The sequence below is a fragment of the Coloeus monedula genome, assembly GCF_965178545.1.
Source record: "Coloeus monedula genome assembly, chromosome: 3".
Classification (NCBI taxonomy): domain Eukaryota; kingdom Metazoa; phylum Chordata; class Aves; order Passeriformes; family Corvidae; genus Coloeus; species Coloeus monedula.
Genome location: NC_138783.1, coordinates 28646060 through 28673820, shown reverse-complemented (window position 1 = coordinate 28673820; position 27761 = coordinate 28646060). Strand labels below are relative to the sequence as shown.

The window sequence follows — 27761 nt, the reverse complement described above, 5'->3', positions numbered from 1 at the left end:
GGCCCAGCTTGCTCCCTGGGGGCTGTCCCTCTGAGTCACCTGCATCACTCCCTGGTGGGGATAAGGGTGCAAGTAATGGGTGGGAAAAAGAGGGAAGGTGGACCCTCTTATCTGTTCCTGGGTAGCTTCCCCCACACTGAGGAAGGAGTGGTCGCTCTCTGAAATGTTGGGAGAGGGCTGTGAATGAAAAAGGTGCAAGAAGGACTCAGTATGAATAGGCAGTGTCCCTGGGTCTCTGTGTAATCCCTGACTAGCTTCCCAGGCTCGCCCTGGTGACCCTGGGCTCCTTGCAGAGCCGGATACAGAGATGATCCCTCTCTCCTGTGATGGAGATCAAAGGTCAGGGTAAAATTACCCTGCTCTGCTCCTTGCTTTCCGAGGGCTCCTTCCTCACCCAGAACAGCAGCCAGCTGCAAAGAGGTGTGCACAGGGTGCACTGGGAGCGCAGGGCTGTGTACCAGCAGTGAGTGCCAGGTCGCTCAGGGGAGGTGTTACCCTCCTGCTCCAGTCTGGAAACTGGTGAGATTTACCTGCCAAGTGGAGAACAAGGAACCCCATCCCAGTGCAAAGCCCCCTCACCACTGTAAAGACACCTCAGTGCTAACCCCAACTCCTTTCCCACTGTGATCTTACCCTCCCTCGTCCTCTGATGGGATGAGCCCTTGTTCATCAGGATCCTCCCCTCAGAATCACTCCAAGAAACTCAGCATCCCAAATGCCAGATTCACCAAGGTGACATCAGGCATCGCAAGGCAGTAAACTTACCGGGACCTGTGGAGCAAGGTGGGTTGCAGTCCCCTCTGGATGGGACCCTCACAGCCTGCTTCCCTTGCCGAGAATGGCTCCTCGCTGCCCAGAAGCTCCTTGTACCTCTGCAGTCTCCAGTCAGTCCCGTTCGTCCACCCAGCAAGTCCCTTGCTCCCTCTCTGCTCCTCAGCCTCTCCCAGGACTGATCTCCCCATGGGGAGCTGGAAGGCTGTGGACGGGAGGGGTTGGGGGAGGGCTGATTCCAGGAGCAGCGTCAGGCAAATTAAATCAGACACCAGAGACTTGGGGAAATCGGATTGGGACGTAATGCAAAGCAGGTGGATGGGGAGGGGTGAAAAGAGAGAGTAGCACACTGCTCCTGAAGGGAAAGAAACAATCCTGGGCGGATTTGACTCCCTCTGTTTATATCAGCAACAAACTAATAAAGTGAAGATTAGCCAGAACACGCTAGGATTATCAGCCACCAGGGCAGGGCTTGCTGCACCTCACAGCCACAGGAATTCCTGCTTTCCCAGGGACAGCATGCCACTTGTGTCCTGGGCTGGGCGGAAAGAGGAATGATGCCACCACAGAGGGCTTGCAAAGGGAAAACCAATGGCACGGCCACCACACCCACTCTCAGCTGCAAACAAGGCTCTGGATGGGGAAAATAGAACTGGGCATAGGGGCCAGGGGTGGCAAAAGATTTGGTGGCATGCCTTTTGGCAGCCACTTTAGTGGGATGCTGCGAGGGGATTATCTTGGCCTCAATCTCTTTTAATCTCTCCTGCAGCTTTGGCCCAAGCCCGAGATAAATACCTTTTAACGGATCTCATCTGACGTCAGGAGGCCATCAGTCTAATCACCCAGGCCACCTTTGGGCAAAGCAAGCCAGAGATGTGGACACTGGCCCCTCAGGCCCCAACATGTCCTCATCAAACAGGAACCACCCAGCACCCCCCCCACAAATCATCGGGATGGACCTGTGAGTGCTGGGATGTGACAGGCGCCTTGCCAGGGAGAGGGAATTTGAAATGCACACAATCAAAGTCTTTCCTGTGACCCTGGGGAGGATGGGAAGCAAAAACGGGTTGCCAACACAGGTTTCCCCAAGCTTGATGCTAAGAAGTGTCAGGATTCAGGCTGAGGAAAGACTTCCCTTTCCATGGAGCAGAGGCCCTGTGCCAACAGTGACAAGAGGATCCACCTACCTACCTCTTACACCACTGGCCCTGCCTCTACAGATTTCTTCCACTTGAACTGCACTTGGGGTCTCCATGGGTAGGATACTCATCAAGGCTTGAGTATGTCATGACCACAGATTGATCTTTTGCTCTAATGCTTCCCAGGAAAAGGGTCACTGCTCTTTTTGATACTCCATATCCACCCCACTCAATTCCTATTTGGCTACAATATAATCCCATCTCGGGATACTAATCCCCTGGGCAGTGACAGCAGATTGTCTATCAGGGTGGAAAATGATAAACAAAATCTCTCTTCTGCTTTCAGGGACAATTTCGTGCATGCAGAGGGGAAAAAACCAAAACAAACAAAAAAGAGGCCCTGCAACAGAAAACCGTGAGTGTACAGTGCTTTTTCTGAAAGGCACTCCTCACCCTTTCCATGTTAGTCGTGTCAGAGCTCTTGCTCTCCCTTATTGGAGATCTCCCTCATACCTGGCATCTGGGCAAGTACTTTGTTATCTTTCACTGAGGGCTCAATGCCCTTCCATCATTTGTTCATTAAATTTCAATCAGAAACAAGTGTGCACGTCTCCCTGGTATACAGACTCAAGCTCCCCTCAATATCTGTGTCCAGCATTTGGCTTTTATTCCATATATTCGCAAACCCTCATCTTTCCTGTCTCAGGTCACCTGCAAGGTTCTGGACTTTGGAGGTGCTTAGGAAATTCAAAGGCTTTAGTTTTCACTTCCTGAATGTGAGACAGCCCTTGCTGAAAGACTCCAGGCTCCTCCTCCCCCTCTCAGATTTAGCTCCCAGATAGCCAAGAAGTTGGCACTGAGAGCAGCAGGGTGAGAAGACCTTGTCTTCTTACTTCTGAGTGAGACAAACACGGTGAGGCAGTGAAGAAAGTTCCTGTTGTCACTGACTTCCACACTGTGCCCTTCTCCCACTTCTCAGCTGCTGCTGGGACACCACAGAGAAGAAAGCTGCACCCCTCCCCATCACTACGGCTCTACCACACTAATACACTGCTCCAGGCCTCCGTGGTCCCGGTCCTCCCGTGACCTGCCAGGCCATGGTGTGTGACAGTCCACAGGGCCCCGTGCACTCAGAACTCATCTCTGGCCCGTAGCACCTTGGGGTGCTGCTTCCTGTCTGAGCCAGGCCTCTGTCTCTGATCTGCAGGCTTGGTTCCACGGCTGGGAGCACGAGGCTCTGAGGAGGATCTGCTGCTGCGATCAGTTCCCTGATGTTTATCTCCATCAGGCTGGTCCTGCTCCACAGCCCTCTGCTTCATCAGCTCCTCTGCCTTCACCCGTTCCTGCAGCCATGGAGACAGAAATTATGTGAATCCTCCCTGCTGGGATCTCGACCCTGCTCGCAGGGGCTGACAAAACACATCCACCCAAATGCCCCAGAGCCCATTCCCTCCTGCAGGACCCATCACAGGCCCTCCACCAGACACCTTGTCAGAGGGCAACCCCCAGCTACTACACTAGGCCCTGCCCCAAAGGAAAGCCCAAAAGCTGTTCCTCAGTGGGATTTGATCTCACTTGGAGGTACTTGTATTTGTTTCTTCAGCGTGGCCCTTCACCTGCTCAGCATGCTCCTGGGAGTGTGTGTACCAGAGGGCAACGGCGCAGCGCCTTCCGCGGCTCACGGCCCACACGCCATGGGGGTTCTCCTTGCCAGAGCTGAAGGCTACCAGCCTCCCACACTTCGGATGCACCTCAGCCTGCCAGGAGAGAGAGAAGAGACCATGAAGCCAGCAGACCCCTGCTCTGGAGTACACAGTCCTACAGAGGTGACAGTGCCTCTGGGAACATGGAAGAGCAGAGAGCTGCTAGGCATCTACAGCCAGTCTAGGAGCAAGGCAGACCTTGGAGAGGGACAGAGAGAATCAATGGGACAACAAAGGTCACAGACACCTGCAGACTGGAAGAGCCTGGGAAATCTCGGCCAGGAAAGAGTCAAACTCTCCTCTGTCTGAGATTTGCCTCAATTTGCCTTTAGCTGCCCCTATTTGAATCTGCCACTGCACCAGCACTGGATTGGTTTTGGAGTGGCGGGATCCAATAACCGACCAGTTTTCTCCTGCCCAGACTAAGTCTCACCCTCAGTCCTCTCTCCCTCTTTTGGCCAGTCCCAGACTTACTGTGACAGTCACAGAGTCCATTTCAGTGAAGAAAAGGCCCCCACCTTGGAAGTCATCATTGAGGTAGAGAATGCCACTGTGGACAAACAGAAAAGCACATATGTACGGTGAAGCTTATTCCTCCCAAGTGCTTCCCCACACTCCTTGTCACAGGTTCAAAAAGCGAGCAGACAAGTTAGCAGGCGAATTCATCTTAGGGTGTTAAACCCAGCAGTGCCTAGCTCAGGGGAGTCCCTGAGCTGCAAGCCACAGGAGGCTGGGAGAGTATGCCAGGGAATTAGCTCTACACGCTTGTCCCGTTTTGTTTTGGTTTGTTCTTAATCCCCTGCAGCATGCATCTGTGGCACTGTTGTGACAATGCCCTGGGCTTGGGATGGATCTTGTTTCTAACCTGTTGTTTATGTTTCAAGGTTGGGAATAATCCAACGCCTGGAAGAGGAGATTGATCAGCAAAGAAAGCCATATCTTAACAGCCAAGAAATTTCAGGGTAACATTAGAATGATCAAAAAGAGGCCTGCTGCATGCAGAAAAGAAAACTGAAACAGGAAACTTCTTTACTAAAGTTATACCAAAAGAGAAATAGTGAGGCCACTGCATAGCACAGGTGAGATCACAGTTAACTAGGTGAAAGAATGGACCACAAACTACCTGAGTTCCTCTTGGTATTCAATTTAAGCTGATAGAAAACACCAGAGGAACAACAGAGGCCCTTAATTACTGGGACTGGGAGGAAGAAATACAAATCAATGCTGTGGTTGCTGAAACAGTGTTAAGGACATAAGGGCAGTGAGAGGATTACCAGCCCTGAAACCCAGGAAGTTATAGCTCTTCTGCCAGAGGGTTTTAATAAGGCTGTGAAGCCAGGGTGGTGACATGAGTGGAGAAAAACAAGGATAGCTCTCACACATCCAAAGGCACAGGAAGATAGGGATAATGGCTGCAGCATAAACAGACCTGTTATCCTGACCTCAATAGTCTGCAGGGCTTTAGACTCCATTTCTGAGAAGGGTAATTGGAGGACAAAAAGTAAATGGAAAATGGTCTTAAAATGTAACATGGGGGTACTAAAAGCAGATTGGGCTACCCACATAACGTTTGAAAAAATAGTGGATTTTCCAAGGAAACACTTGCTCAATCTCAGCAGTTTGGACTCTGGTAAAAGGACTCAGAATGGTGCCATGGGGGAAATTTCTAACTAAAAGAGAAGGTGAAGACAACTGTGAACAGCACACAGGGACCAGCGCACCACTGGCGCACAAAGGAGCACGGTGCACCCAGAGCAGCATCACTGGGACTCGAGGGCCCCAGGGTCCAATCCTGTTCAATAGCATCATTAATGCCCATAGCACAGATCCACAGAAATGATCCAGGAAGTCTGGAACACAGGGACTTCATTCAAAAGGACACTGTAAGAGCTCAGCCCTTGTGACCTGGTTGGGCAGTCACAACTCAGACTGCAAGAGGACAGAGATACTCCCAAAAATAGGTCAGTAGCATAGATTCTAGGAAGGTATTTTACCATCCATTCAAGTGGAAGTCAGAGAACCCAAGGATCAGTGAAGTGACAGCCTTTCTCACAGGAGGGACTAGTTACATGACAAAGCCTGGTAACTTAACAATCTGGTTATACCAAGTAAACACCAGTATCCAAAGGGAAACAACTCAGTCATACTGGAATTCCCTCTAAGTCCCGTATCCTCATCACAGCTGCTTAGAGATTTCTGCTCTGGATACAGCTACCATTCAAGGAAAAGATAAGTAAAATTTCTGGATGCTCAGGGATGAGATGGCAAGTAGGAGGAATCAGCTGTAGTGAACTGACCTCATCTGGCTGCAGTGTGCAACAACTGGCATCATCATTAAAATATATTTCAGGTTCTTTCACAGAAGAGTAGCAAAACTTGCCACAGGCTGGAAAAGACATAAACTCTCAAGTGGAATGGAAAAACCCAACACAAAGTATTGGCAGTGAATCTTGAGAGAACAGTCACTGAAGTACACTGACTGCTCAAACAAAAGAAATCCAAGGAGCTTGACTAGCCCTCTCCTGCAATTCACAGGAGACTGTAAAAGATGGAACCCGACTACAAGAAACAGCCTGTCAGAAGGGCTGGCAGCTGACTGCAGTACTGTAGTAGACCCACAAAATAACAGTTTGAGATCATGGTTCTAACGTGTGCAGCCTCCCAGCCTCATTCTGCTCTCTCTTGAAGCTGGCTGTGAGAAGGAGGGAAAAAGGGCAGGTCTTCCCAGACCAGGGAAGGTGTTTCACAGCTTGTTCTGAAGCCACTGATGCAGCCTTCTGCCTGACGCTACAGTCTGGGATGGCTTTGAGCCAACCATCACCTGGCTTCTATAAGCTAAGCTCATCCTCTGATGGGGCCAGGGAAATCTTCACATGATCTAATGAAGGTGCTCTTACCTGTAGTCCCTGTACACATAGGCAGGAGGTTCTTTCCAGCACTCCTGCCCCTCAGGATCCAAAAGACAATTATCAGTGTGGACAGGATGACTAAGATCCATGCGACCTTCCTGCTCCCCTGAAAAGTTACAGAAAGGAGTATGGGCATTTTTGGTTTCAAGAAAGAATAAAGCAGAGAGAAAGGGGTACAGTGAGAATAAAGGGAGGACAGTCTCCTGAGAGCATGTGGCTGGGTGTGAGGAGACTCCCTGGGAGACAGGGACTAACAGGATGAAAGATTCTTTACCATCTACAGCTGTGCGACACACAAGGTGTGTGAATGAAAAATGGAGTTTCTTTCCAGGAGTAAAATAGGATTCTATGATTTTCCGAGATTTCTCACTAGCCTGCAGAAGCAATCTGGCGTCTCTCCATTCCACGTCCCCATTTTGGGCCAGCTACAAGCGAAAAACAAGTCTGTTACAATACTTACAAAGACACTGTGAGGAATGATACACGTACACAGTACAGAAGAAGAGACATCTGTCAAGTCCTGTGGTCACTCAGGCAAGAAAAGAACACATTTTCTCATTTAAATATGACTCAGGAGTACAACTGCACAGCACAGCAATTATTTCCTTCTACTCGGCCCATGAAGCCACATCTGGAATGCTGCATCATTTTGGCTCTCCCACTACACAAGGGATACTAGCAGACTGAAGTGAGTCTTGAATGAAGGGTCTTAAGATGGCAGGAGTGTTGGAGCACATGACTTAGAAAAAGAGGCTGAAAGATTTCGCTTTTTTCAGTCTAGAGAAGAGAAGGCCAAAGGAACATCTAAGTACAGCCTCCTGTCACCTAAAAGGGGGTTACAAAGGACATGGAGACAGTGTCCCCTCAGAGAGACACACTGAAAAGAGGCAACAGACAAAAGCTGCAGCAAGGGAAATCTTGCTAGATATAAAGAAAAATTTCACCCTCACAAGACTGGTACAGCACCGACAAAGGTGCCCAGAGAGGCTGGAGAATCTCCACCCTTGGAAATGTTCAGGACTTGCCTATGCAAAGAATTGAGGGATTTCATCTAGCTTTGGAATTAGACATGCTGCAAGCTAGAGGTCAGATTAGAGATCTCAAGAGGCTCCTTCTACCTTAATTTATTCTCCAGTTCTAAACTAAGCATGTCTGTAAGGCTGCCTCACAGGAACAAGCAGTCCCAAAACCCTGCCTCGCAGGAGAGAAAGCACTTGCCAAGCTCTCCACGTACGACATCCCTGAATGTGATTGAGGAGGAAGCAGGTCACAGGAGACCACACATGTTGCAAGGGAGACACCACCCAGAGTGCAATTCACAGAAGAAAATGCTCAGGTGGCAAATTCTCTTTCTGGACAATTAAGAAGGCAGCAGACTCACAGATCCATTTTACCTGCATGGCCTTCAAAACAGTTAACCCTTCAAATCTCTCATGTGGGGTGTGAGGCGATCGTCTTGCCCGGTATCCATCTCCTGCTTCCCCTGCTGCCTGGAATAAAAGGATACAGATGATATGCACGAGGCTACCACCTCTCCTCCATGGAAACCCTACTGCCCTGCCTGCTGAGGAGGAAAGCACACAAGAGTTCTTACAGGATCCTGGCCTCACCTTTGTCAGTCGGAGGAGGTCCTTACACTCAGACTCCGTCAGCACTCTGTCGAACACAACCCTCTGGGTTCCATTCATCTGCTGGGAATCCATTGTGACAGCAATACCCTCGAAAGGCAAAGGACCTGTTGAGAAGCAAGCACAGATAGGCATGAGCAAGCTTTGGACAAGAATCCCTCAGACACCAACCCCCAGCCTGGATAAGGAAGTGGAGAGACACTATACATTCTCTGAGAAGACAGGACAGTTCCCCAGAAGTGCCCATTCCTCGCAGACCCCTCACATGCTTCAGGGGAACCAGAGCAGCAGCTGGGGAAGCTGGCCTATAGCGCGTGCCTCAGGAGCCAGCAGAGACTTGGGACTTGCTGGGAGAGCAGCAGGGAGCTGGGGGAAGTTGAGTGCACTGTGGATTGCGGCAGCAGAACAGGTCCAGCCTACTGAAGTGAGGCTCTGGAGAAAAGAAGCAGGTAAACACCTCCATCAACCCTCCTTTCAATCATCTTTCATCAACATCTTATGCCAGAATTATCTCCGGTGAATCCTTCTACTTTCTTCATCCCCAAAGAGAAAGACTGGATATTGGCTAGTGATTTGGCTTGTTGATCTTTGGCCTTGTTTCCCAGCCCCTTTAACCTCTCAGTGGTGAGGAATGCCAAGGCACTCAGGCCCTCAGAAGGCTCTGCTCTCACATGTGCCACAGCAGAGAACCACTTGGGGTCATTTTAAGCAAAGACTCCAGGACAGAGCCCTGAGGCTCTGTATCCACACATAAGATTAGGGTACCAGCAAGAACACGAGACTGCACTGCACTCTGTATCATTCAGCCACAAGCCCTTCGGATTTATGTTTTTCAGGGAAAGACTTGCCCAAGTTAAATAGTCTGCTTCCAGTTTCCATTTCCCAGCCCCTCCCTCCATGTCCCTTGCTGATTGAAGTTGGGCTGGTGGAATTGAACCAGGTTTGGTGTAGACATTCCTGGCACACTGAACAGGGATCTGCACATCCACAGGCTTGTCACATACTCAGGCTGCTCTCAGCTTCTCCAGCCACAGTGCCCTTTGAGTACACATGCCAGAGATGTACACAGCGAGATTTTGCAAGATTACACATGCATCAAAGAGGAGGAAAAGAACAGTGAGAAGACTTGCTGAGCCATTCAAGTGAGTCTGCATCTATGCTAGCATTCAAATGTCTGAGGGTGGAAGAAAAGACAGCACTTAGCCTGACTAAGCCTGGCTGGCTGCAAGACCTCCTTCAAGCTCTTTTACTCACCCCTCTTCCCCCTCTCTTCCACATCCAGAGTTTCCTGCTTTTGCTTCTCCTGATCCTCTCTCGGGAGCAAGGGAAAAAACAGAGACCAGGGCTGTCAGTACACAGAGCTATGCCTAACCCTCCTCTGTAGTAGCATTTCACATCCTTCCTGTTCCTGTTGTGCCCATTTCTCTACCATACTACTGTTCCTTGTACCATACCTACTTACACTGCAGTCCTAGCAGACATGCCCAATCTTACCTGTGTTTCTCCTTTAGGTTTTCAGGAATCAGCTCATCTGGAGTCCAAAGATCCTGCAGGAACAAACACAGGTGGTTCAGTACACAACAAACCTTGCACTGCTTCTCCAGTGAGTATCGGACCAATCATTGTGGCCCACCTCTCAGGACAGACAAATTGAGCCAATGCATATGGTTACAGCACCAATTTCAAACTAACTTCAGTCCTGGAGCAGCAGAAAGGCCTTAAAAATCCACCTCATAAGGACTTGGGGATCCCTCTCATCAGCATCTGATCCTTTCTGGATCACGGCCTACTAAAGTGAATTCTGACAACAGTATCCATGAAACCATGGCAGGAAGATTAAGATGATACTGTTACTTACAGGGTCATTAAAAGTTTCTCCTAGATGCTCCACTGCATAATAAATCAACTTCTTCTCCATCAAAGATCTCTGCACATAATGCTGAATACTCTAAGGAAGCAAAGAGACTGTCAACCAACCACCCCACAAAGGACAACCCCATCTCTGTCCAGGGCAGAAACCTGCCCCATGACACTGCTGTGCACAATTAAAGCTTGTTTTTGTCCTGAAGGGACACTGACTGTGATAGACCAGAAGTAAACCCAGGCTCCAGTTTCTTCAGTCCTGGGCTTGGGTTTACCTTTTTGTCTCCTGAACTGCAATCATGTCCTATGGGACAGGGAAGGACCAAGAAGTGGAATGGTAACTACCTGTCTGGCTGCGACAGCTGCGTCCTCTCCCAGTTCTGTGCGATACTGTTTCATTTTCTCCAACGTGGGCTCGTCCATCGGATAGAAGAGCAAGTAGGAAGCAGCACATTCAGCAGCTAGTGTCTGGTTCCCAACTTGGGCAGGGACAGAAGAGAAGGGACAGACATGTCTCTGAAAGGCTCGAGCAGCGAATGCGTACAGGCCAGCAGCGCCCAGTGTCCCTGTCAGGATCTGGCAGCCGGCCCTACACCAAGTACACATCAACCCCTGCCTCTACCCAACGATGGGCAGAGAAGACAGGGAATGAACCTGCTACAGAACTGACCTGCCTTTAATACTTACTGGGAGCTGGTTTAGAAGAAATTGATTAAAAGTAAGTATATTTTGAAAGAGAGATGGTCCCACCTCCCTCATGCAACAGACAAGATGAGGGATCTAGTGGCTTCTTTGAGATAGAATTTTTACCAGTGGTCTGACAGAGGAGATAAGAGATAGTTGGGTCAGTGTGGGGAGGAGCAGGGGTATGCAGAAGGGATGAGGGCTGAGGGATGTGTGAAAGTCACAGAGCGACAGGATGATCAGTGTCATAACAGGCCATCAGTTCAGCGAGGGCAAGTAGGGCTGACTCAGAGGGAACACCACTGCTGAGGTGAGATGCACATGTAGCCTCCAGGTAGGAAGTGGGAGCCTGGTCTGGAGCCATGTACTGAAAAGGAGGGTATAAAACACTCAGCAAATAGCTGGAACAAGGTCTTGAAAAAGCGTGCTGGAGGAAAGACACAAAGTGTAGAACAGCCTCACATCACAGAACCTGTGCAGTGAGACTGAAGAAGACCACAAGGGACATCTCCCAAGGTGGCCACAGGCTTAAACAGAGGTTTTAGGAAGAGTTAGGGGGCAAATAGAAGTAGAGCTCAAGTCAGTGTGCCACGCTTCCCCATGACAAGCTGCCCTCCAGGATCAGAGGCAAAGGGCAAGTGTAGGGGTGCCACAGCATAACCTGCTGGTTTGTGGCTCTGCTCACCTTGGCTGTAGGCAAACTGCAGTAAATCAAGATGAGAGGGTATGAAATCTTCCGTGGCAGAAATTCTCCCTGGCTTTGTAGCAATTTCCAGGACGCACTGCTGCCTGCACTTCAAAACCTGAATATAATGGGCTGCAAGAGAGAGGAGCAAGAAAGGCAGTAGTCCACACTTCTTCCAGACAGGAGTGCTGGGAGATGGGATGTGCCCAGTGTGGGGAGCACAGCCTTCCTACCCAATGCTGTGTGCCTCTAACACTACCTGCAATGGCTTCATACAGGCCAGGCTGCATTTTCTCCTCCTCATCCTCATCCTCCCAAGGCCCTTCACACAGGGCACGACACTCTTCCAGTGCTGACAGGGCCTCTGAGAGTGACTCCTCCAGCCTGGCCACGGCCTGCAGGTACTCATCTGCATCATAGTGCTGCACACCAGTCTCATACGCTTCCTGTGAAGGACAGATCCAGGTCCCTTCATGAGTGTGGATGCCCTGAGACTTCCGAGTCACTCACGGGGTGGTGCTGACATATCGGGGCCCACCTGCTCATGCAGAATCAACCACACAGTGACAGCAAATCTCAGACTTAAGCCAAATAACTGTCATCAAAAAGTCTCTCTGTCACACTTGCAGTGGTTTGTCCTCACCTTGAAGAGAAGGCTGCAGAGAGATCTTCCTGCAGCCTTTCAGACACAAAGGGGTCTGAGCAAGACTTTTGACCAAGGCCTGTAGTGACAGAACAAGGGGCAATGGTATTAAACTGAAAAAGGGTGTTGATGGAAGATAAAATACTTGTTGGATTGGAGATAAGATACTTGTTATGATGACTGTAGTGAGATACTGGAGCAGGTTGCCCAGAGAAGCTGTGGATGTCCCATCCCTCAAAGTGTTCTAAGGCCAGGCTGGATGGGGCTTTGAGCAACCTGATCTAGCGGAAGGTGCCCCTGCCTATGGCAGGGGGCTTGGATTAGGTGATCTTTAAAGGTCCCTTTCAAGCTAAATCTCTCTATGATTCTGTGTACAGGGGCCCTGTCTCAAGCCATGGCCTTTGTGTGGGAACAGATCAGGGTCCCAGACTGGTCCCTAAAGTGGAATAAGAGTTGCTCATGCATGACTCTGCACTGAGCCCTCACCCAGTGTGGCGTGGCCTCCAGGTCCCGGAAGCTGTCTGACTTCACCCCTGACATACGCCGGTACTTCTCGATGTCCTCCCGCATTTGGAGGTGCTGGGGATTAGCGACGAAGAAGGTGTGAGCGGCAGACACAGCCTGATCCAGCTTCTTCAGCTGTGGAGAAAAGGCAGCAGTGCCTGTCATGCTCCTGCAGGTCTCCGCTGTTCACACCCACCCCTCACCCCAGCTGCTCCCCGGGTTCACAGAATCACAGAATTACAGAATGGGTCAGACTGGAAGAGACCACAGCAGGTCATCTGCTCCAACCTCCCTGCACAAGCAGGGTCGTCCTATAGCACATGGCACCAGATTGCATCCAGATGGTTTTGGAATGTCTCCGGTGACGGAGATTCCACAACTGCTCTGGGCAATCTGTCCCAGCGCACAGTCACCCGCACAGTAAAGAAGTTCTTCCTAATATTCAGGCAAAACTTCCTGCGCATCAGTTTCTGCCTGTTGCCTCTTGTAGTGGCTGGCACCAGTGAGAAGAACCTGGCTCCATTCCCTTGGCAACCCCCTTTCAGATATTCATACGCATCGATAAGGTCCCCTCTCGGTTGTCTCTTCTCGAGACTGAGGGAAAGGCGTCCACACCCCCTCGGCCGCCCGGCGACCCTCCAAGAAAGGGGTGCCACGCCGGCCCCCTGCCGTGCACGACAGCACTCCCGGGGGCGCCGCCTCCCACCCGTGTGGGGCCGGTGCCCACCTGGAAGAAGGCCACCTGGAGGTAGTTGTAGGGCTCCCTGCGCTCGAAGTCGCGGCGCACGGCGCGGCTGGCGCGGTGCGCGGAGGGCGCGGGGCGCAGCCGCCGCCCCAGGCAGCGCTGCAGGCACCCTGCGCGCTGCAGCACCGGCCCGAGCAGCGCGGCCTCCCAGCCCCCGGGCCCGCCGGGGAAGGGCTCCTCCCGGGCGCAGGCGGCGCGGCAGGCGCGGCGGGCCGCCCGCAGCCCCGCGTAGCTGTGCAGGGCGCGCTGCAGCAGCTCGGCCGCCCGCGCCCAGTCCCGCGCCAGGTACGCCCGCACGCCGTCCGCGTACAGCAGGTCGAACGGCACCAGCCGGCCCGGCGACGTGGCGGCCGCGGCGGCGGCGAGGAGGCTGAGGCACAGCAGCGAGGCCATGGCTCCGCGAGGAGAAGGCGGAGAAGAGGAGAAGGGGTCCGGCGCGGGCGGGAGTCCTGGCGGGCCCCGGGCTCGGCCCACCCCGGGGGCGGCGCCGGTCCGGGGCCGCGGTGGGCGGGCAGGCTCGGCCCAGGTCCTGCTGCGCCGGCCGGGACCCGCCGCTGCCTCCGGGACTCCCGGTGCTGCTGCCTCTTTGTCTGACGCGGGCCCTGGTCCGGGCGGCCGGCCCAGCGCGAACCCAGTGGGTCACCCAAACGCCTCCAACGAGGCGTCTCCTAAGGGGTTAATCTGTCAGGAGTCAGGCTTGGACACTTTCATACTCCCATCACATGGAGAACTGCTTTGGGGGTGAAGGGCTACCTATCTCCCACAGCCCCTTTGACACTGCCAAACCTTTGCCCATGGCTGGAACTAGAGCCAGCACCAGCCAGAAGGTCCACCTCGCACACACTACTTTTGCACCTTCCTGCCAAGAGTTGTGTATGGGGCAGGAGCCCCAGACTCCAGACCTCACCACTCCCAGCTTTGTTGGTGGGGGCATTTGGGGGGGACCTTCCCCCAGAAGGCTCTGTCAGCTTTCCTGCTTGGCTGAGGAGTTTGGGCCATCTGAAGTTTCACACCAAGTTTCCACTGGAATCAACAGTTTGCACTAGTGAAATGAGATGTTACGGGCCAGGGTCTTTTTGGAGAGAATTTTAATTCTTTCCAAGCCTGGGGTTGCCTCAGAGCAAAACCTTTTGCTGAGCAATGTTAGAAACCCAAGGCCTCTCCTGCTTGTCTGAATGGACAGAAGTCTGAAATGGACAGAAGACCTTTTACCCAGTCTCCCATGACAACTCCTCTGAGGGCATCATTCCCTTTCCTGGGCTGCTAAGCATCTGCTGCCTTTCAGAGGAACTGACAAGAGAGGATGCAGAGGGAGGAAAGGAGCCTCGCACATTCTGCACTTCCCTTCCAGAAGCCTGTGAAGCTTCATTAAACATCGGGCCAGTCATTTTGTTTCTATGGAAACAAAATTATTACTAATATAGTATTTTAAAAACAGACACACGATTGACACTCCAAATATAGAATTTTAATACCATTCTGCGCCTGCCTTGTCTCTTAGGGCAGAGCGGATGCGAGGGTGGAGTTCACAAAGGGACGGGACTGGCAAGGATGCCAAGTGGCGGTGGCAGCGGTGGATGTGTTTGTAACCTGAGAGCAGGCACAGGCTGTCTGTCCGTCCGTTGTGCTCCCTTCTGTGGATCTGTCCCACTTCTTTTCCCCCCACCAGCATGGGGTGCTGTGTTTTCTGCCTGCTGGCGAGAAAGATGAGAATGCAAATTAGTGATTGGGTCCTGGGACAAAGGGAACGCTTGAAGTTTTATTTAAAAACTGTGATGGCACTGAATGTTTCTGATGCTGTCTCTCATAGTTTGGGGTCCTGGGAGGTCTGTGGCTCGCAGGCCTCAAGGGTCCTTTCACATGGCGCCTGCTCTCCATCCTGCAGATGCCAGACTTCATTGCCAACCACAGAGCAGCGCCGTGGCCGGTCGGAATTCTCCTCCTCCCTGCTGCCGAGGGAGAGGCAGCGGTCGCGGCGTGATGCGAGCAGGAGACGGGAGTGCCGTGGGCTGCAGGCTGGGGTGGGTTGTGGCGTCTCGTCGATGAACGTGGTGATCTCATCTCGGAAGAAGCAGGCGCTGGAGCTGCAGCCCCGAGGCATCAGCCCCCCCTCCAAAAATTGCCGTAGGGTCGTCAGCTCATCCTCTGGGGGCCGCCGGCGGTGCTGGTAGTCATGCAGCTGGGGAGGCAAGAAACCAGGGCCCCCAGGCTTGCGGGGGGTGGAGATGCGGATGTCATCAGATGAAGACCACTTGTGTAGGAAGGATGGAGCAGAGCGGTGGGCGGAGAAGATGTTAGTCTCATCATGTGACATTCTCCGTGAGATAGGGACCTGGAAAACAGAGAAGGGGGCAGGTGATGGAAGACTTGAAGAGTCAGAACAGGAAGGGAGTAGCTGAGGTTTTCTCAGAGAAGAGAGCCAAGAGGACACAAAGGCGTGAGAAACTGACAGAGAAGGAAGTGGGTTGTGGGGCTGCCCCTGCTAGCTCTTGGCTCACCTGCAGGTAGTGCACTTTGTCCTGGGGCAACAACATGTGGTGCATGGGCAGCAGCTTGATGTCCCGGGAGTCCCGCTTCGCAGCTGCGGCGCCGTTCGCATCGAATCTCACTTTGCAGATCCTGCCATCACCATAATCATCGCACACACCATCTGTTGGCAAAGACGAGAACGGCAGTCAACACTTTTCAGTCAGAAGAGGAGCATTATCAGGGCACCTGGACGCCATCCTAATGCTTATCTGACTTCTGCTGCCCTACTTGCAGCCCTCAGGGCTCACCTCTGAACAAGGACCTTGTCTTTCTGCTTGCAGCAGCACTAAAGCACCCAGAGACTGCCCTATTTCTTCTCTCTCGCCTTTGAATCGCTCAGTGCCAGATCTTGGACCTTTGGATCAGCAAGTCGGGCTGAGGCCCAGCACGTCACTTTGGTTGTGGCTTGGCAGCCACACACAATGTACCTATGCTTGCAACTAGTGAGGAGGATGTTGCACTAATGCTTCCTGGATGCTAGTCCTAAGGCTGCATGTGAGTGGCAGAGCCTTCTACAGCATAAATTTTCTTGTGGTTGCTGACTCCAAGCTATAACATGAATCTCACTGAGCCACTTGCAACACCACCACATCCTTTTCCCAAAGACCCCCTCTTTGCTCTGTAGTCTTTTGGGGAGGTGGTTAGTGAAGAAAGGTGAGTGTGGGCTGGTGAGGAGCTTACCATCCTCTGTGTCTTCCTCGGACATGATGGCCACACACTGCTCCCACACGGTGCGGAGATCTGCTCGGTAGCGCTCGCAGGACCAGATGAAAGAGGGGAGCAGCAAGGTCTGCACCATGGAACACCACAGCACAGCCAGGACCATCCACGTGGGGGCCGTATCATAGCGCAGGCTGAAAAAGCTCACGACCTTTAAGGTAAGGAAAAACAATGGCAAGGAGACAAAAGGGGGGAGGGAGAAAGGTAACAGGAATCAATTCTGTAGTAGATCATAATCTGTCTCTAAAGGATTCAACAAGTAATAGCCCTGTGTCCCTTTGAAAAACTGCTCCTGGGGTCTTGCCCCAGGTTTGCTGGACCATATTCCAAGCTGTAATATCTCTAACATGAGACCTGGCGCTAGCATCCCTTCTTCCTGTGCTCATTACCAGCTGGAGCTAAATAGGTGCTAACAAAGGACACAGCAGCTAGGAAAAAAAATCTGTGACTCAGCCTCTCCTCTTTTAAGGGCTCTCTTTGAGAACTTCTGTAGCTCTCCAGTTTTGCAGAGAATCAACCGGCTAGCCAAAACCTGAAATGCTGCCTACAGCCATACAAGCAGAAGGAAAAAGACAACTGGATGCATCAGCTCTTAAAACTGGTGTATCAGCTCTCCAGAAGCAAACTGGAGAAATAGAAATCTCATTGATTTTACAAGTAAGTTTGCAGAATAATTTCCTCTCAGCCACCTAAAACTTGCACAGTGGTTTTAGCTGTGCGGTGTGTATTCCCCAGGCTTAGACTTAAGAAAATGCTGCTGCGGAAGGATGAGAGAATTACTGCAATCTTTTTAAAACCACCGCTCAGAATAACACAGATTCAGATGCGGCAGTTCTGCGGCTGGTGGGACAGGAGAGATTCTTCTCTAAAACTTGAGAGAAAACCAAATCTGTTTTACTTGCAGACTCTGAAGGGAAAGGGAGAACTGGATGCTTACCAAGATAGGCACCCCAGTGAGCGTGTCATACAGGAAGACAATGGCGCTTATGAGGTTGGTCATCTGCAAGGAGGTCTTGGCTGACTCGGAGCCATCCAGTGAAGACCTCCTTTTGCCTCGTACATCCTCCACCACAATGGCTGGCACATTGAAAGTGGCGTGTGCTGATGAAGAGCAGGATGACGCTTCTTCTGCTCTCTGATGGCGGCACTGCCGGCGTCTCCTGTGCGCCCACAGGGTCTGGTAGAAGGTGATACCCACGCACACCAAGCCCATGACAATTCCTCCGAGCAGCAGGAGGCTAAAGCAGACACCAAAGCCCAGCCCTATTTTGCTGACAATGAACTGGCAGCCACGGGCGTAGTAGCGCTCGCCGTTGTTGTGCCAGCCGATGGAGGGCAGAGTGGAGAGGATGAATGACACCATCCAGATACCCATGACTGCGTGCAGAGCCTGCTTCTTGGCATTGCTCAGGCGGTAGTTGACTGGCCACCTCACCATCCACATCCGGTGGTAGGAGAGGGAGGCCACTGTGAAGCAGGTGGCCAGCGCCAGGGTGTAGTACGTGGAGACAAAGACCTTGCAGATGCTTTCGTTCCAGTCGTAGTCGGAGGACTCGCGCCGCAGCTGCACCACGGCATAGGTGGTGAGGGGTACCGCTGCCATAAGGATGTGCGTGCCAGCAAGGAAGCATAGCAGCAGCTCCAGAGGCTTGTGTTTCTGTTGTTTGGCTGTGATGCTGAGGATAATCCAAGAGTTGGCCAACAGAGCTAACATCCCACATGCCAGCCACCACAGTGAGTTGTTGTGCAAGGTGGACTCTGATTCAGAATCCCCCATGCTGCCACCCCTGCTAGACTGCACCCTGTCTCTGCTGCTGGGATTTCGTAAGAGGGTGAGTGGGACTCTGCACTGGGGGAGCCACGTCTCTCCTCATCTGCTGCTGCAATGTGAGTTGTTTGCACGCTGGAAGGGTTTCTCAAGGCATTGCCACCAGGTGCCAGGCAGAACAGCCGTCAACTGTCTTGCTTCCAGTCTTCCCTTTCCCTCCTATTTGATTATATTTCTTCCCCTTGTTCTAACTTTTTCATCTGGTTTTTCCCTTGTTCTCTTTCTTTTTCTTTCTTCCACTTTTTTTCTCGCTCATGAACACTTGCCAGAGCTTCTTCCCTCACTCGCTTGGGCTCACTTTTTTTTTTTCCTCCCCATCTATTACATCTCTGTCCTCCACTCTTCCCCCAAATAAAAAGCTCTCCTTACTTCATGTGCCCACCTTCTGACTCAGAGACCACGTTCTGCTGGGACTGGTGAAGGCCACACACAAACACGGACTTCTAGGGACGCCAAACAGTTTGGTAAAAGTAAGTGTCTGCTGCCCGGTGTCCTAGGGAACGAGGAGCTAGGCAAGAGTTTCAGAGATGACAGGAAAAAGAACAAGGGTCCCAAGGAAAAAGCGAGGGTGGCGCATACACTGTGTGTAATTCCCCTCTCACCAATGCCACCGCACTCGTGGCCAGGTAGAGGTTCCTGCCAAGGCTGTCAGAGAGCTATCAACAAAGAGGGAAGGGTGAGAAACAAGATTCAGAGGGCTCCCTACCCAAGACCTCACAGCACCCTCACTACATTGTCCTTTTTGCTGTTCTCTTTTTGCTGGTCTTTAGAGCTTTCCTGCGCAGGGCACAGCTGGCAAACAATAAGGAGATGGCAGGGAGGGGAAGATCCTTTTCAAAGGTTCCCTTGGAGATTCAGGGCATGAGTTTCACTGTAGAAGAGAGAAAAGAGAAAAAGTAATTTAAGATCATTCTGTCTTCCCAGATCTCTCCCTCTCTCTCTCTCCTTGCCCACACTAACACCTTGTCATGATTTAGACAGTGTGGAGCATTCCCTGTGTCTTCCAGGGAACAGAAGTGCCAAATTTGCACCAGTCCCTGCACAGCTCAGGCTGGACTCTGGTCCCCACCAACTCAATCCAGTGCTGCTGAGACACACCATGCTCCCTGCCCTTCCAGTCCTAGGCTCCCTACCCAAAGCATTACTAATGCCACTTCTGGCACAGAAGGCCTGATCTGCATCATCCCTTGCCATTCCAGCCCTGACACCCCCATGCATGTACTGCTACACCCCTTGTTTCAGCTCTACGGCTCCCACAGCTCCCACAGTCTTTGGACCTCAGCTTCTCTCTGCCAATCATCTGGTTTTTAACCTGCTGCTCCCATCCTGCCCCATCCATGGGTGCATTCTACCATTCTGATAGTGCCCTGCCATTCCACATTCTTGACATACAAGTCTTTCAGTCACATGTTTTTGCAGGACCAGTTCTGGTCTCCAGCGACCCATCCCCCAGTCACAAACCCAGGGAACAGGACTACTAACCTATTCCTGAGACTACTTACCTTTGCCTTCCCTGGTCCTACCAGCTCAGACCCCCTTCTCTGTCTTCATCCATAGGGGACACCCAAGCAGTATATTCCGGGAAGGTACAGGCCTGCTCTATGCCTTGACCAGAGCAGATGTAAACTTAATCTTTATGTGGATGGCTCAGTACCCAAGCCTGAGCTAGTGGCTCAGTTCCCACGCCCCCCCCCCCTTCCTTCTGCTTCTCTGTATTTTATCACCCTCTCTGTGACCACCTGAGGCTTTGCCTCCTTTCCTCCCTGCTTGGAGCAGTTTGCCATGACTGGATTGGCGATGCCCCCATTCTGCTCTGTTTCATCTTTTTCCCCCCAATACCACCACTCTTGCAGTTAGGCCTGTGGCCTCAGGAGACAGTTACAGAACTACTCGGCTCTGATAATCCCAGGGGAATGAATTTCCTTGCAGCATCTCCTTCTGCCGCCCTTCCCACCCAGCTTGTTCTGGTGGCCCACACTGATCCCTCGAGGAGGCTGGAATCCTCCCGCCTCTGCTGGCTTTGGGGCCCAATTCTGCTTCAAGCTGTGGTCCTCCCGCTGGCGGAGACCAGAGTGCCCCAGAGCAAATGCAGGATGCCCAGGTCGGGAAAACCCGTCCTCACCTGGCCATACTCCCTGGCTGCACCCCACCGCCCATGCCAGCAGCGGGGGAGAGCACAGGAGAGGCTCCCGGGGCTGCTGATGCAGGGGGAGGCGAGGGAGGGGGCTCGGAGGGAAAGGTGACCCAGAACGATTGCAAAGAAGCGCGGAGAAAGCCGGGGAGACGCGGCCGGCCGGGCCGAGGTGCGCCGCTGCCCCGCCGCCCCCTCCCTTCGCCCCCCGCTCGGCAGCCCGGGCACGGCGGGGGTCCGGCCGCCCCGCGCCTCGCCCGGCAGCGGCGGAGCGCAGCGGTGCGGCCGGGGCTGAGCCGGGCTGGGCTGGGCGGGGGCCGCGGAGCCCGCGGGGCGCCCCGGGGCGCGGCCGTGCCCGGCGGCGGCGGCGCCGCCCTGCGCCCGGCGGAGCGGGAGCCGCCGGCGGCGGAGCGGGGGCCGATCGCGGCGGCGGCGGCGGCGGCGGGGGCCGGGGGGACCCATCTTACCTCTCGCCGGAGCAAGCGCTGCCATGGCGACGGGCGCCCCGCGCGGCTGTGCGCGCTTCTGCCCGGCTGTGCCGGCCCCCGGCCCCGGCCGCCGCCGCAGCTCCGGCCGCCGCAGGCAGCCGCCCCGGCCCCGCGCTCCGGCCACCGCCGGGCGGGGCTCGGCGAGGGGCGAGGGGCGGGGAGCGCCGGCGGGGGACGGCGGCGGGAGCACCGCCGGGCCGAGCAGCCAGGGGGCGGGACGGGCGGACGGGCGCGGGAGCCGCCGCCCCGGCACCGGCCCCTCCGCTGCTCCCGACGGGCCGCGGCGACGGGGCGGGCTTGCGCCCGGCCGTGCGCCCGGAGCCGGGCTTGGACATGGCCCGGGCACGGCGGCTCCCCGTCGTGTGCAGCCCCCCTGCCCCACGGGGCGAGGCGGGCCGCCCCCGCAGTGCCACTCGCAGGACGAGAAGGTGCCGGGCTCCCTTTCCCAGAGAGAGGGATTTGAGGAGGCACCCAGGCCGTAGGAGATGTGGGGAGAATGGGTGCGAAGTGAGGGGAAGGGCAAAGAGCTGGTGCTGCGAAGGGTGCTTGGAGGGCAAGGTGCTCGGGGCATCGGATGCCCAGGGTGCCACAGCTGGCACAGCTGCTGTGGTGGCCTCTTCCATCACCAGCCAGAAACGTCATCCTACAAACACGGGAAAGGGGGAAGAGAGGACAGGAGCTAGAATGGGAGTAGTGCTCAGAGGAATTTGGTTTGGTTTGGTCATGTCAGAGGGGTAAAGCTCCCCCTCCAGCTGTGTCACCTCAGCGAGGGCAGTCCTGGCTAGAGAGTCTTCCCAGGACAATAGACATCTCATTTTCCTGTTACCCGTCTTGCTACTGAAGTGAAGGCACCAACACTTTCCTTGTCTTCATTAATTTTAGGGCCTGCTGTCTGCCAAAATCTCTGTGCTCCTTTCCTCCACCAGAACTGGGATAGGAGTCCATTTTTGTGGACAGTTAGGGTGCAGCTGCATTAGCACCTCAGTTTGGATCAGGAAACACGAGCAATTTAGGTGAAAGGACCTGCAAGATGTGCAGCAAATGTGCTTTGAGCACTATGAGAATTCAGCTTTGCTTTGGGCTTGGGCTAGGGCTAGTCTGAAGTAAGTCCCCAGACATTTACAGTGTGGCCTCAAAGTCTTCATCATCAGCTGTTTCCCTCTACAGATCTGCTCCTGTTGCACCACCCTGTTTGCTAAAGTGGACCTAAGGATCCAGGATCTGCTCAGTTTTGTCACCCTGCTGACAGGGCACATGTCATTTATCATTCTCAGTATTAGCTGAGGTGACCCCAAGTGTCTTAGATACCAAGTAATTTCATCTGAGATTTGTAGGATCAGCAGAGGGAGAGACTCCTGAGGAAGAAAGCTGGAGGTACTGCTGGTTCTTGGGCCCAAGGGCAGTAGTGAAGGCAGTTCCAGAGGTGAAAAAGAGGTTTGCATTGCAGTAGCTGTTGTGAGTGGGGCCTCTTTTGGAGACAGTGAGTATATTGAGGAGCCACTAGAATAGATGCAGCTTTGTGTCAGGTAGGTGATAAGAGATATTTTTGAGGAAGACGGGTGGTGACAGTGCTGCCATGATCTGGCTATTCTTTGGTGTGAGGAACCCCCACAGAGGAACAGTCTTGAGGTGCAAGAGGTGCAACAGCAGGAGCCAAAGATGTGAGAAGGGACAGGTATGGCCTTCCTCTGTCACTTCTCAACCTGTATCATTTGTGGGAGGTTTATGCCTTGAAGTGAGAAGGTCTGTATCCACAAATGTAAACATCTGTGCAGCTTCAATTGTGTCATTTGTATGACTTGCTTAATGTGATAACTTCCACATCACCATCCTCTTCTGATTCAGAAGTTGAGTCTCCTTAGCATGAGTTGTTAGCCTGCCTGCGTGGGTGAATAAATCCTCGTGTTCTCTCAGGGAAACAGCAAACCAAGCTTCCAGCACTTTCTGTACTGTCTGCCTGCCTGTTCTCCACACAGGAAGGGACAGTCTGCAGCCCAGCATCTATTCATGGCTTAGGCTACACCTGACAGAGATAAGTGAGCAGAGCTGGATGGGGACAGTCCTCCTGTCTCAAGGAGGCTTCTTGTGCTTGCGAATGAGTCTGGGTTATTAGTCTGAATGAAAGCAAAATATGGAAGATTTACTGTGAAGTGGAACAAACTCTGTCAGAAGAAGAGCTCTTACCCTAGGGCGGTCACACTCCCAAGCAGATGCTTGTCCATCCTTCTCGTCTAAATGTATTTTATAGATTTCCAGATACCTGGTTTCACTGTTTTTTATAAGAGGCGGGTTGCAACTGTGTATATGCTGTATATTGACAATGCACATGCAAAGGAGCACTAATACTCAGACCTGGAAATCCTGAAGCCTCACAGTGCAGGGTTCCCTGTGTATCTGGGAAGTCCAGGCTAGAATTGTGACACCCCCCCCTCCACCCCCCACCCCAAGGCTCATCTCTTAGGAGGACTCACACAGCTGGGAATGATTTTTAATTCCTACAGAGTCAGCCTGTTCTCCAACCAGCAACCTGCTGTCTAAAGTCTCAGCTCACTAAAATAGTCTAAGGCATCCAGGCCTGAAGAAACAGTACTGTTACAATGTCGGGGTATGAAATGGTTTCTGGAAAAGTTCACTGCATAAAGATCAGTTATTTCTGGACAGCAGCTCTGCAGGTCCAGGGAAATGCACTTCCCAGAGGTGCCTTGGATCCTTAAAGGAACAGAGCTCATTAACCAAGAAACAAACGGCAGAATCCTAAAAGCAGAAGCATTAACACAACAGCCAAATGCACTTCACAGGGTTTTGATGGTTTGCAGCTCTTACTCAGGACTTTGATAGCGACCATGGGAGGTTTCATATGTTTCTCACAGATCATGGATGCAATTAAATCCACCCTCAGAGCCCCAACACGGCTTATACAGCCTCCTGTGAGGCTACATTGGTGTGCTTGCAAGCAGGTTTCCTGGCATCCTTCCTGGCTCTCTGAGCAGGGTGTGGTTAATGGCTAACAAGAATCCAGCCAAGCATCTCCCTTCAGTGACAGCGACTGCAATGTAGATTTGTCATATCCAAACCTTAGGTTCTATTTCTAGCACTGTACAGCAAGATTTAGTGCGATTTCTCGGATATTTCATCTGCAAAATGGGCAATTGATAATAGCTCTCATCAGGGGACAGATGACTAGTGCTGGTTATGAGCTACACAGAAATATTAAGGGTTCACAATGTATAAACTAGGATTTGGACTTGTGGATGCCCGTTTAGCACTGAATGTTTTTCCTTACACAGCTGGGCACCTTCAAAAAGAATTTTTTTTCCTCTGCCACGTACATAAAGGTTTGTATATGATATTTACCATGAGAAAAGGAATTTCCAGTGTAGCCTTGTCAAATATAGAGTGGTTGTGATGCTGCATGCCATTTTGCAGAGGTGTGTATGTCCTCCTGCTTCACCCCATCGCCCTACCCATCCAACATAATGCTTTGTGTGTTCTTCTCTTCTGAGTGTTAGGGACCCCTTTTTCATCCCTCCTGCTCTTGTGGCATCACTGATATCCCAGCGCAGTGAATTCCAGTCTGTAAAGGATGTAAAACTGTCATTTCAGAATTTAATTATGCTGCTTTCCAAAATTACCGAACACTTACTTGTTTGTTCTCATACACAGAAAAGATAATTAGGAGCTCTTGAATCATTAGTCTGGGAACCCACAATATCTGGAAGGAGCTGAAATTACTTCATTGCTTTAAATTTGTAACACTGAATTGCAATTTCTGTTTTACCTCCAGCTTTTCTAGGTATGTTTGAGGTTTCCCAAGACCAGAACAATCATTTAATTAAAAAATAGCCTGGGCTTTCAGGAGCACTGCTGAGATGCTGGATGCAGCTGGCCCCTGCCAGGGAAGCTCTCTGGCTCTCCTCGTTTTTTCAGGTGGTGTGCTGGCCTCTCTGGAGCCATGGTCCTCACACAGCCAGCACCACTGTTACTGCTGTTCATCTCCAGAACCTCATCTCCACACAGACAAGCTCAGAGGAGGGACTTCCCAGCGCTGGAGCCTGAAGCAGGCACCATGACATGAGCCAGCTGATGCTGAAGCATTGAGGAGCTGGGGTTTCTCCTTTCTTCCTTTTTGATGCCTTGCCAGTGAGGCAATCTCTGCCACCACCTCTTATTCTGCTGTTCTTTGATTCTCCAGGTCTGGAAGTACCTCTAAGACTTGGCCAAGCTGGACAGAAAATGAACAGAAGGAGAGCCAAGGGTTTCTTCAGGGGGGTTGCCAAGGAAGGATGCTGACATGCATGAGGCAAAGGCTGTGGTTTGGAGATGTTGCTCAGAGGTGAGTGCACTAACAAACCCTGGGCTTCCTTCTAGGAAGCACACACTTGGGAATACTCTCAGAAAGGAACCAGTCCAGAGCTGAGCATCTTGAAAGAGTCTGGTACTCCAACTTTACCCTCACCTTTGAAGGGTGGGTGGAAATTACTCTTTCTCTGCAGCTGCATTAGGCTGAGTGATGAGCCATTCAAATGGACACTGAATACTGTCCTTCCTCTCCCCTCTCCCCCCGCTTCCCATCCCCAAGATAAAAAGAAATTAGAAGAGTCTGAAGTGCACAGCTTTTCCCTTGTAGACTTTGGGAACATGCAAAGAAACACACAGGGTCATTTGGCTCTGAAGGCTGAGGGATGCGAGTGCTTTGCTGTAGAGCCTGCGGGGAGCATGAGTCACATGGATCGCCTCGGCAGATCCGGGCTGACAGCATCCACCAAATCCCTGCCTCACGTTGCACTCAAAGGGCAAAAATAAACTGGGAAGCAGGAGGGGCTTGGGGAGGTAGCACTGTGGGACAGGGTTATTTCAGCCCGTGTGTTCCTAGATCAGCAGAACTGGACAGGGCACTATATCCTCAGCTGTGTCCAACCTCCTTCATCCACTGGAGCAAGGAGGTCTGTGGGTCCTGACAGAGGACCATGCACTGGAGGGGGGTCCAAAGGACTGAAGCATGTGCTTTTTCCCTTCTGCAGCCCAGAAACATGGGGACCAGTAGTACCAGAAAGACTGACATAACAGGAAAAATCAGCACTTCACGTATTTTTCCAAACGCATGCTTTCTGTGGTATTTCCACATCACTACACAGAGCTCTTGCTGACATTGTCGTTTTGTAAGTATTGCCGTGTATGCCATCATCTCAGGGCTACTCTGATGAGCTGTCACCACATGATAAAATAAGTCTGTCGCTGTGTTTGCTGCTTTGCAGCGTTGTATCTTGCTGTGGTTTGTGTCATGTAGAGGCATTAATTCCATTGCATAGTGTAAATACACCATCGTCACACGCTCCCTGAGAAGGAGGACCAGGATACATGGAAGACAGCCTGTAAAGTCCTGGCTTGGGCAAAATGTAACTGCACAGTTCCAGCTGAGGACTCATCTACCTCAACATGTTTTGTGCAAGCTTGTTCTTACCTGGTTTGAATCTCTACCTCTGTGCTGCCTTGAAGCCCACACTGAAGCTTTCACACTCAGATGGAAAGCAAAGCCCAACTAGGACTGACTGTGGACGACTTTTCTCTCAATCAGGGCAGTCCGTGCATCTAGGGAACAAAGGAGGTCATCATATGAAAAGACACAGACAGGAGTGCTGCCAAAAAAAAAAGAGATTTATAAGATTGGGGCCTGCAGTGGTTTGTGCTTGCAAGTGAGCTTCAAGTAGAGTAGGGCAGGGTCACAACTTTTGAGATCAGGAGACCCACTGAGGAACTGTGCAGTGTTGAGGAAGGCCTATCGTTTTTGTTACACTCATCCAGACGGGAGAACTGGAGCTGTGCATCTGTGGATGCGGCTGTGCACTTACAGGCATCCCAGTGGCACCATCACATCTGCTGCCATGCTAACCAGGCCACCTGGAAACAGACGGAGGGACCTTCTGCACCAATGTCAGGGGTGGGAGCCTGAGTACTCTTTGCAGGTGGGTCCCAGCTGTGAATAGGGACACAACCTTTCCTCACTTGTGAGGACTCAGTGTGCCTCTTCCAGCCTGTGGAAGAGAGAACTGCCTCCTGGCTTTGACAGCTGTCAGGCAGCTCAGGCACCTCCGTGCTCTCCCAGTGCCAGCATTGTCTGCTACCTGTGTATTTCATCCTGGACAGGCCAGGTTTGATGGACCTGAGAAGAAATTAACTGTACGCTGGCTGAAACTGGGACACCAGGTTTTTAATAAACCCTATTAGCTTAGTCTTTTATTATCAGGTTGATTCTTTTCTGAAAAGTCAAGGCTGGCATTTTTTGGTACAGAGATGGTTGGTTCAGCTGCCAGAACCTCGGAGATGGCTGCAGTGCTAAAGGAGATCCCAAGCGATGCTCACCCAGCCTGATTTTTTGTCCCATTCAGGTATCAGGTGGTACAGGATAATCCCTCTGCTCCAGATACCCGTGTGAGTGAAAAAAGGAGCTGATTTGGGTACTCAAGCAGTTATTTAATGTGAAGGGTCTGGACTGCAGAAACAGGGGTAGTTTTTTGTTGAGGGGACTGTGCCAAGCAGTTTGTCATGACCATTACACGGACCACCACTGACTCTGCAGTCGCTTTCCCACATACAGCTCCTAAAATGGACCTGTCCTTAAGTTATGGTGATGCCTTGTTTAGCAGATTGATGGGCCACAACTGGCTCCCAAGGTATGCTGGCAGTTCAGGGACAAGACAGGTGCAGGAGGAGCAACTGCATGCACCAGGATATGGACCAAGGCTTTTCCAAAATTAATGTAGTCATGTGCACAGAAGCACAAGCTATGAGAA

At 52.1% G+C, this 27761-nt stretch overlaps 2 protein-coding genes across 2 annotated transcripts; both read right to left on the bottom strand.

Annotated features, from left to right (window-relative positions):
* Window positions 1-3040: 3040 nt before the first annotated feature.
* On the bottom strand, window positions 3041-13667 carry P3H3 (prolyl 3-hydroxylase 3; the record flags this gene model as incomplete). The annotated part of the gene is made up of 15 exons (XM_082277348.1): window positions 3041-3253; window positions 3527-3667; window positions 4088-4163; window positions 6511-6628; window positions 6797-6947; window positions 7917-8012; window positions 8133-8257; window positions 9405-9463; window positions 9645-9697; window positions 10009-10098; window positions 10359-10492; window positions 11383-11514; window positions 11642-11828; window positions 12512-12664; window positions 13257-13667. The coding sequence occupies 15 exons, from the start codon at window positions 13665-13667 to the stop codon at window positions 3041-3043; spliced, it is 2139 nt and encodes a 712-aa protein (XP_082133474.1).
* A 1147-nt stretch (window positions 13668-14814) lies between these two features.
* Window positions 14815-21083, bottom strand: GPR162 (G protein-coupled receptor 162). The gene is made up of 5 exons (XM_082277668.1): window positions 20950-21083; window positions 17461-19222; window positions 16485-16674; window positions 15773-15924; window positions 14815-15606 (listed from the first exon to the last, which is right to left on the bottom strand). Exons 2-5 carry the CDS (start codon window positions 18298-18300, stop codon window positions 15079-15081), a joined length of 1710 nt encoding a protein of 569 aa, XP_082133794.1. The 5' UTR covers window positions 18301-19222; window positions 20950-21083; the 3' UTR covers window positions 14815-15078.
* Between the last annotated feature and the right edge of the window lie 6678 nt (window positions 21084-27761).

Excerpts from the sequence above, each read along its gene's own strand:
- GPR162 (XM_082277668.1), bottom strand. The coding sequence starts at position 18,300 with ATGGGGGATTCTGAATCAGAGTCCACCTTGCACAACAACTCACTGTGG. Across the intron at positions 16,675-17,460 it reads TCACTGGGGTGCCTATCTTG|GTCGTGAGCTTTTTCAGCCT; the intron begins GTAAGCATCCAG and ends CTTACCTTAAAG. Across the intron at positions 15,925-16,484 it reads CGAGGAAGACACAGAGGATG|ATGGTGTGTGCGATGATTAT; the intron begins GTAAGCTCCTCA and ends CTTTGCCAACAG.